Source organism: Condylura cristata, unplaced genomic scaffold (assembly GCF_000260355.1).
Source record: "Condylura cristata isolate star-nosed mole 26May11 unplaced genomic scaffold, ConCri1.0 scaffold00017, whole genome shotgun sequence".
NCBI classification, from domain to species: Eukaryota; Metazoa; Chordata; class Mammalia; order Eulipotyphla; family Talpidae; genus Condylura; species Condylura cristata.
This window is the reverse complement of record NW_004567118.1, coordinates 3,573,918-3,582,817: the sequence shown is the minus strand read 5'-3', so window position 1 is coordinate 3,582,817 and position 8,900 is coordinate 3,573,918. Positions and strand designations below refer to the sequence as shown.

Sequence of the window (8,900 nt, the reverse complement as noted above, 5' to 3'; positions counted from 1 at the left end):
AGCACAGAGAATATAACTGGCTCTTTTTAAAGTGGATTCAATTGATTGTCTCTTCACCTCCATTCATCCTCCTTCTTTTTTTTTTTTTTTTTTAAGATTTATTTATTTGTGCATACAGAACTGGGGTACAGGCCAGAGGCTGAGGGGTGGCGAGAGGCTTCACCAGAGACAGAGTGGGGAGCAGAACAGGCAGATCGACGAAGTGCACTGCTGAGGGGAGCAGCGGGCGGGTCAGGAGAGGTCTGACACGCCATGTGGTCACCTCCGGGGCAGGCGGGAATCGAACTCATGCGGAAGTGGCTTTAGCTTTCAGTGCTGTGCTTTAACCCACTGCGCCACCAGGGAGGGCCCTCATCCTCCTTCTTAATCCCAAAGAACAAATGAATTAAGATCCATGTTTGATGTGCAGTAGGAAACCTTTATTAGGAAGTCAGAATCAGGAGGAAGGGGTGTCACCCCCACACCAGTCAGGAAAAGCGAGGTCTCGCCATTGCAGGGAGCCAGCAGGCAGCCAGGAGCACACTTGCCCTGTCAGCTGCCCAAACTGGCCTGGGGCTTGTGCTGGATACTCCAGATGCAAGGAGCAGGCTTCACGCGGGTGCTCTCTGGGGGACACTCCGCTGGGGCTGAGGAGAAGCTTAGAGGGGCTTTAGTATTGCAGCTGGTAGCCTGTGGAGACAGAAAGGTGGTGACAAGGAAAAGCGAGGGATTAGAGCAGGAGACAGGCTGGAGCTTGGAGATGGAAGCCGGGAGCAAGGAGACGAGAACTCAATGGGCTGGAGAATCCTGAGATGGGAAGACGTGGGGTCCTGTGGCCCCTCCATTCTGATGTTCTCCTGCCATGGCAGATGGTCTCCGAGCTCTGAAGGTGACGGGTCATGAGGCAGCCTCCTCCTCCAGATAGTCTTGTTAGTAAATGACCCGCATAAGGAGGCAGAGGCCTGGCGCCCAGCCCCAGTGCACCTCTGTGGCCCTGCACCCCGCCTGACACACACCAGCCACCCCAGAGGGGGGCAGCTCCCGGCACCTCCGGGCCTCTCTGACCTCAATACGTTCAGTCAGACTGTACAGCAATGTCATGCTAAGTTTTTGTTTTATAAAATTCAACATGCGGCCCTCCCTGGTGGCGCAGCGGGTTAAAGCACTGCACTGAGAAGCTAAAGCCGCTTCCGCATGAGTTCGATCCCAGCCTGCCCCAGAGGAGATCCACATGGCGCGGCAGACCTCTCCTGACCCGCCCGCTGCTCCCCTCAGCAGTGTACTTCCTCGATCTGCCTGTTCTGCTCCCCACTCTGTCTCTGGTGAATCCTGTCAACCTCTCCATCTCTGGCCTGTACCACCCCAGTTCTGTATGAATGAATAAATAAATAAATCTAAAAAAAAAATTCAACATGCACAAGAGGAAACCTCCAACCTAGAGGTCGTTCTCCTGAGCAATTCTTTCTTAAATTTAGATTATTTCACTCATTGTTTGTCCCTTTGGGCTGTTGCATCATCCACCAGGTGTGTGTGAGCCAACCACAGACTGTGACCCCAGAACTGTTGCTGATCGGGCCTCCCCACCCTTGGGTTGGTTACCAGAGCCCCCAGGCTCGGTCCCGCATGTATGGGTTGTATGACCTTGAACATGTTGCTTATCTTCCTCATCTGTAAAGTGACTGCGGGAATAGACAACATAATGCCCCGTGGCCACCCACCTCCTGTGCCAGCGACGCTCAGGTCCTGGGTTCACTTGGTCTAAGCTTCATCTACGCCTCTGCCTTAATGCGCGGAAACCATGACCGATTCGGAACCAAGGGTAAGTGGAGAGGCCGCCCTAAAATCTAGTTCTGTTCAGAACATGTGCCCCTCGGACACTCCAAGACGCCAAAAAGAAGTGATATTCTGACAGTAACACCCGGCTTCCCACACCCTCCACCCTGGAGTTGGCCCTTACCTTGAGCGGCAGCACAGTCGCCAGGTTTTGCGGGTGAGGACTGCAACTTGCCACTTCCTCCTCCGCAACTGTCACCACTTCCTCTTTGGAATCCACTTCCTTCTTCACAGTTGCCTCCACTTCCTCTTCCAGAGCCACTTCCTCCACCATGGCTGCCTCCACTTCCTCCCCGGTGGCCACCTCCACTGCTTGCCCCTTGTCCCCGGGGTCCTCTTCCATGGCTGCTTCCACTTCCTCCTTGAAATCCACTTCCTCCACCACCGCCTAAGCCACTTTTTTCAGCTCCACAAGAATCACTGAGCAGGAAAGAAAACAGACTAAATGAGTGACCCCACAGACTCAAGGCCAGGCACGGTCCCTCCTACACGTTCCCCCCAGCAAAGCCGAGCACAGCAGCGGGGCGAGCTTCTCCCTCCAGCGGGGAGCACTCCCCTCTCCTGGCAGCAGCCTCCTTTCCCAAAGCCCAGAAGCCCCAAGATCCTCACAGGATGAAGGCCTCGGCCCATCAGGCCTGTACACAGGGACTCCCCCGGCTGCCTCCATCCAGAGCAACTGACGTAGTCTCGGGGGGCCTCGGAATTCCCAGGGGGCCCCTGGAAGCCTGGTGCACCTACAAGGCATCCTGGCCGCCTTGAAGGAGACTGCAGTAGGTCTGAATTTCCTGTTCCAGCCGCGTCTTGATGCCGAGCAGAAGGGTGTACTCCTGATTCTGGCACTCGGTCTCCCCCCGGATCTCAGCTAGCTGGAGCTCCAGAGCACCGATCTGCTCCTGGATCTCCTGCAGCTGCCCACAGTAGCGGTTCTTGGTGTCCTCCAGGGACTTCTCCAGGGCTGATTTCTAGGGGCAGGGGGAGGCTTAAGGAGGATGCCACACCATCGCGCTCCCCTCCCGCTTGACCTCTCCTGCCCAGCCGGCTGTGCCCCGCCCGCCCCAGCAGAGGCCCTGAGCAGAACTACCAACCATGCTCAGCTGAGACTGCAGCTCGATCTCCAGGCCCTGGAAGCTTTGCCGCAACTGGATCACCTGCTTGTTGCAGGACTCCATGTCCTGGCTACTAGTCGTCACCTCCTGCTCCAGCCGGCTCATCTGCAAACCCAAACTCAGTGAGGACCAGCTGGAACCAGAGGCCGCCACGGGCTAGGTTCTCCCCCACTTGCCTGGACCCTCAGCTTCAAGGCCAAAGCTGAAACAAAGTCGAGGACCAGGTATTCTGAGCTCTGTTCCCTCCAGCCCAGCAGGGTGGTCCAGTTCTCCCAACTTAACATTCCCTCGCTGCAAAGCTTCAAGACTACTCACACTCTGTCCCTACACTGCCTTGCTAACATTATTTTACCCTCACACACACACACACACACAGGCAACAGGCTCTGTGCTAGGACCGGAGCGCCCAGGGATGAGGGGAGGCCACAGGAGCGCAGTGTTAACTGTTTCCCTCGACTACAGTCTCATAGCGCAAAGCCCTGGGTAAATTGTTCGTGCTCTGTCTTTGTTGACACACGCCTAATAAAAGAAGCTTCTCAGGGCGATACTCTTAAGGCCTCTGAGACATCAGCCTTCACAAATAACCTGGTGCGGAGAAGCTACTCAGTAATCATGGATGGATTGGCAGGTGGGTGACTGGCATCAGCAGCCTTCGGAGAGTGATGGATGACCCTCGAGTGGCCAGTGAGAGAGGGCAGGTGGGGGCGAAGGGAGGGGAGGGGAGAGGAACGTAGTGGTGGACGCAGGGGTCCAGGTGGAGCACCGGAGGCTGAAGAGCGGCCCCTGCCCACCTGAGTCTCATATTGCTGCTCGATGTCCTTGCGGTTCTTAGCACTGAGCTCCTCGTATTCCTGGCGCATGTTGTTGAGGGTCGTGGTGAGGTCTATGCTGGGAGCCGCATTCATCTCCACACTGACGTGCCCACCACTCTGCCCGCTCAGCTGGCACATCTCCTGCCAGGGAGGAAGGGGAGATGAAGCCAGGAGTGGAGTCCTCCCCCCACCTGCTCCCTCTGCTCTCCCCAGAGAACAAAACGGGACACAGTTGTGAAGCCAGAGCCCAGCCACCACGGGAGGCAGTGTCCAGGAGGGGCCGGGGGTGTCCTCAGGAGCAAGGGAGAGGGTGTTTCCAGGCAATGTTCCATAGCCCCCACCCCACAATGTCCCCACTATCTCTGCATTTCTGTGCCTCCCTCTCCCCAGAAAGCCGGAAGACACCATGACCCTACATCCTCGTGATTCTTCTTGAGGGCAGCCAGCTCCTCCTGCAGAGACGTGTACTGCATCTCCAGGTCAGACTTCTGCATGGCCAGGTCGTCCATCACCCTCCGCAGGCCGTTGATGTCGGCCTCCACCGACAGGCGCAGGCCGTGCTCCATCTCAAACCTGAGACCAGCCAGGGGCAGCGGTGAGCAAGAGGGCGCCAGGCCTGCACCAGCGGCCATCAGAGCGCCATGGAGTGGGGAAGGATTGAGGCCAGGATGGGGAGAGCTGGTTGGACTCACTTCATCCTGAAGTCATCCATTGTCATGCGAGTGTTGTCAATGTCCAGAAGGGTTTTGTTTTTGGCCACCGTGAGGTCCACAATCTAAACAAGAAGAGACAGTGTGGAGCCCAGGCCCCGGGCCATGACCCGCTGAAAGAGGACAAGACACCAGGCATAGCCACAGAAGGTCAGGACGCCGTCCAGGAAGACGTTCAAGAGGTAGGAGAAGCTTCCGGCAACTGGTACATGGCAGATAGTCCTTGCCACCTTTCCCACGGATGGCCAATGTGGCCTTCACATAGTCACACAATAAACAGTTGAAAAAGAGATCAAGTGTGGCAATGGGAAATCGAGGCAGGAAGCAACTGAATTAGTTGGTGCCTTGAGATTGTACATGGATAAAAGATTGCTAAGATTGTACATGGATTAAAACAATGAAAAAGATTTGGGGGTAGGGACAAAAGACATGCAGAGGCTATCACCAGGAGGGCATATGGATGGAGGGAGGGAGGGAGGGAGAGATGACTCCGTCCCCAGGGTTCTAGATACTCTGCACCTCCTCAGCTTAGGTACCCAGATCCAGCAAGCCTGGAAAGACCACGACAGACCTCTATAGGAAGCAGGAAGGGAAAAACAGGGTTTCTCATTTCCCAAAGCTGAAATCTCTGAATGCTCCAGAGAGGAGAGACAGGCACAGACACTCCCTTTGCCTGAGCTGCTTGATCGTGTTTTCAGCAACAGAGTTTACCCTCTTCTTTTTTTCACAAGGTGTAGAAGTTCTAAACCAGCAGGAGCTGAGCGCTGGTCCTTTGCATGAAATGACACAGAACAGATCCAGAGAGGCATCGAGTTCCTCAAGGTCACACAGTGAGTTGGTGGCTCACCCACAGCCAGACCCAGCTCTAAGAGGCACCTCAGGCTGTCTTCCGCCATGCTGCTCCACACCCCTAAGCTGGGCCCAGGCCAAGGGAGGCTCGGAGTCGCCCTCTTAACGCAGTCTTCTTCCCTGCTCAGACTGAGAGCTGGGGCATGGCAGTGACAGCCCAGAGCACAGGACAGTGTCCTGGCACCAGGAGCATCCGGGAACCAAGCAGAGGCTCCTACTGATGAACGTTCAGTCTCCGAAAGACGCATTCCCAGGCTGTATCTGAGCTTAGAGTGGAACAGCTTACCTTTCCAGAAGCTAGAGCTTGTGAAGGAGGTGAAGGGATGCTGGGGGAGCAGTCTCCACCTACCTGTTTTTTGAGGTCCTCCATAGTGGCATAGTAACAGGAGTAATCCTTTGGGGAGTCGCTGGGGCCCTGCTTGTCATACCAGTCCCGGATCTTATTCTCCAGGTGGGTATTGGCTTCCTCGAGAGCCTGCACCTTATCCAGGTAGGAGGCCAGACGGGAGTTGAGGCCCTGCATGGTGGTCTTCTCATCAGCACCCAGGATGCCACCATCACCACCACCGAAGCCACCCCCAAAGCCACCTGCAGGCCCCCCAAAACCTCCTCCAGAAACACCCCCAAAGCCTCCAGAACCCCCAAAGCTGCCTCCAGAAACACCCCCAAAGCCATCTCCAGACCCCCCAAAACCTCCAGAAACGATCCCAAAACTTCCAGATCCCCCAAAGCCACCTCCAGAAACACCCCTGAAGCCTCCAGACCCCCCAAAGCATCCTCCAGAACCACCACCAATGCTTCCCCCAAAGCCTCTAGATCCCCCAAAGCTGCCACCAGACGCACTCCCATAGCTGGACCCAAAGACGCCTCCACCTCCCCTCCCACAAGCCCCAGGGCTCCCTCCTCGATGGCTGCTGGAAGAGCTACACCCGCCCCTTCCCGCAGCAGCCGCGGAGGAACCACAGCGGCTGCTGGACGAGGCCCTGGCGCCGGCCCCGCAGCTGCCGCCGCTGCGCAGGCTGGACTGTCTGCAACTCATGGCTCAGCTCACGGTGGGAAGCGTGGCAGTGCTGCTGGCTCCGAGCACGGGGTACAGAGCTGTTCCCCAAGCTGCCTACTTATACCCCGACGGAGGGTGGCGCGCCTGGGTGTGCCCTGCCGCAGCCAGACGCCCCCAGACTCCCAGGATCCGGGAGGCCGCCGGCTGCCCCGGGCTGCGCGCCCATCGGTGGCTGCCGGGAGGTGGCCCAGCCTCTCTCCATTGTGTGAGGTAATTTAATGACATTAGGCTGTCAGGGGCATCATAAATCAACAGCACTGCCAAGGGGGTGACCTAGATCCTGGAGTTTGGTAATCCGGAAAGCAGGTCTAAGACTTAGCCCCTCCAGCATAGAAACCTGCCGAGTAGCGCGCGGGCCTCCCCGCTGACGGCAATTACTGTCCAAACCCCTCCCTGCCCCCATTCTGGGCTGAGCCACTCAGGCCAGGGTACCAAGGACTTGTTCTAGGGAACCGGGAGGCACAGCCCTGCCCACGGGGGTCTGCCAGTACAGCCGGGAAGCCCCAAGCCCGTCCTCACAGATCCCCACCCTGCAGGGGGACCCAGTCCTTGCTCTCAGGCTTTCTCCAGGATGACTGGGAGGCAGAGACTCTGCGCTCCGGGAGACAGACCCAGCCTCAGAGACAAGGGCGAGGGGGAGACCAGCTGGCCACGAGCAAGGTGCCCACCAGCACCAAAAGGGAAAATTCATGAGATGGATATCGGGGGTCGTGGACTGAGCAGATGGCGAGGTGCTGGGCCGACAAGCAGGGGCTCACGCCGCCGGCTGCCCGTGTCCGCAGGGCCCAGCCTCGAGCGTGGACTTGAGGGGCCCAGGCCTTCGGTGAGACCCGTCCTGAGCCCCGGGAGGGATAGAGGTGAGTGATTCCCCCACCCTTCTGGAGGCCAGAGGAGAGGCACAGCAGGCCGCCAGCGCCCGGCCCCAGCTCCACACTCCACTGCCTCCTGTGTCAGTGCCTCTGACAGTGCACCTGTCTCTGAATAGAGATGCTTGAGAAACCCTCAAAAGAGATGTTCGACCGCCCTGATTAGGCACTACCCCACCCCCAAGCTCTGGACTCTGCCCTGACCTGGCCCCACTGTTCCCTGGCCTCTGTCTTCCAACTCCTCCTCCACATGGCCTTCCCTTCTTTCTCTCTTTTGCATGGATCATTATTTAACTGGAGTCTTTGTAGGAAACAGAACAGCAATTTGTGACGGTGAATCCCACAGCGAGCATCGCCCACAGCAGAGGCGGCCCTGGGGCTGAGCTTTAATCTCGGGCAGAAGTTGTGAGTCCATGGCTCTCTGGTCACCCTCGTCAAAGACCTCACCTCCCTGGTGTCGGGGCTCACTTGGCTTCTGGAAGTCAGCATCACGGAGATGTTTAGGGGTCTTCACACCACCGCTACCAGAGGTGTGGTGACAGAGTTCTGGTGTGTCCTATGCAGGGGAATTTAATGGGGACAGTCACAAGTAGCGAGCCACTGTCCAGGGGCTGCCAGAAAGCCACATCTTGCCTCTGTGACTCCCTGTTGGGATGGTCAGAACAGCCCCAGGAGAGATCAGGATCAGTTTTCTCATGTGCTGACGGAGGAGCTTTTGCTGTGGCTCACCAGCTCACCAGGCACACACCTTCAGCAGGGTAACACCGAAGCACTTTGTGAAGTTCAACGACCGGGACATGCTGTCACCAGCAGCTGGTTGTGTGACAGCAGCAAGAAGCTCCTCTTTTTCTTTTCAACCCTGGATCTTCCGGGATACCCCGCAGGTGGGGGTACTGCAGCGGGGCTGCCCTGTCTCAGGGGCCTGGCCTGGGCCTTCTGAACCTTGCCCCACATCAGCCTTCTGGGCTTCTGGTCTCTTCTCTTTCGTCGCCACCATCTCAGCTTTTCCACCCACCATCCTGCAAAATGGGAAAGAGCCAGTGTGGTTTAAGATGCCCTTTGACTCCAAGATAAGGTCCACATTCCTGGCACTAAAGGCCCATCTAGATCTTTCCACTCGAGTCCATCTCCTGAAGCACCCCCAAATCTCTAACTAAGTCACACAATGCTCTCAAGCCTCCTTCATGCCTCAGCTAATGCCCAGCACTCCCAACCCCTTCCCACTGAAATGTCCCTCCCCATCTCTTCTGCCAGAAAACTCCCATCCCCCTTTGTAAGCCTTGGCGCCCCCTCTTCCGTGAAGCTTCCCTGGGTTCTCACCCTCTGGGTTTGCGCCTTGTGACAGTTTTTCAGGCTCTGTCTCGGGTCCCCAGGCCACGTCCACAGGAGGAACCCCTCTGTGCCTGCATCGGTTCGTCTTGTATTTAACCCAGCACTTTGGACCAAGCGGACCTGACGCGATGAGATGAGGGTGAGATGACTAGCCAGGCCGAGTGGATGCTAGGAGCTGAAAGGGGGACAAAGGCATAGAGAGGGGCCGGGAAGAGGCAATGTGCTGTGGGCTGAAGCTACAGCTCGAGGTGCAGGGCTGAGACACTCTGGGCCACACACAGAGACTGTGTTCATTGACACACTGACAATGAACCCCTGCAAAAAGTGTGTTCTGGCCCTCCTTGGTGGCGCAG

General features: G+C 57.2%; 1 protein-coding gene across 1 annotated transcript; it reads right to left on the bottom strand.

The window, feature by feature from the left end:
* Positions 1 to 409: 409 nt before the first annotated feature.
* Positions 410 to 6,328, bottom strand: KRT9 (keratin 9, type I). Its single transcript, XM_004684956.2, has 8 exons — positions 5,639 to 6,328; positions 4,423 to 4,505; positions 4,147 to 4,303; positions 3,710 to 3,871; positions 2,898 to 3,023; positions 2,551 to 2,774; positions 1,937 to 2,232; positions 410 to 669 (listed from the first exon to the last, which is right to left on the bottom strand). The coding sequence occupies exons 1-8, from the start codon at positions 6,326 to 6,328 to the stop codon at positions 650 to 652; spliced, it is 1,758 nt and encodes a 585-aa protein (XP_004685013.1). The 3' UTR covers positions 410 to 649.
* Between the last annotated feature and the right edge of the window lie 2,572 nt (positions 6,329 to 8,900).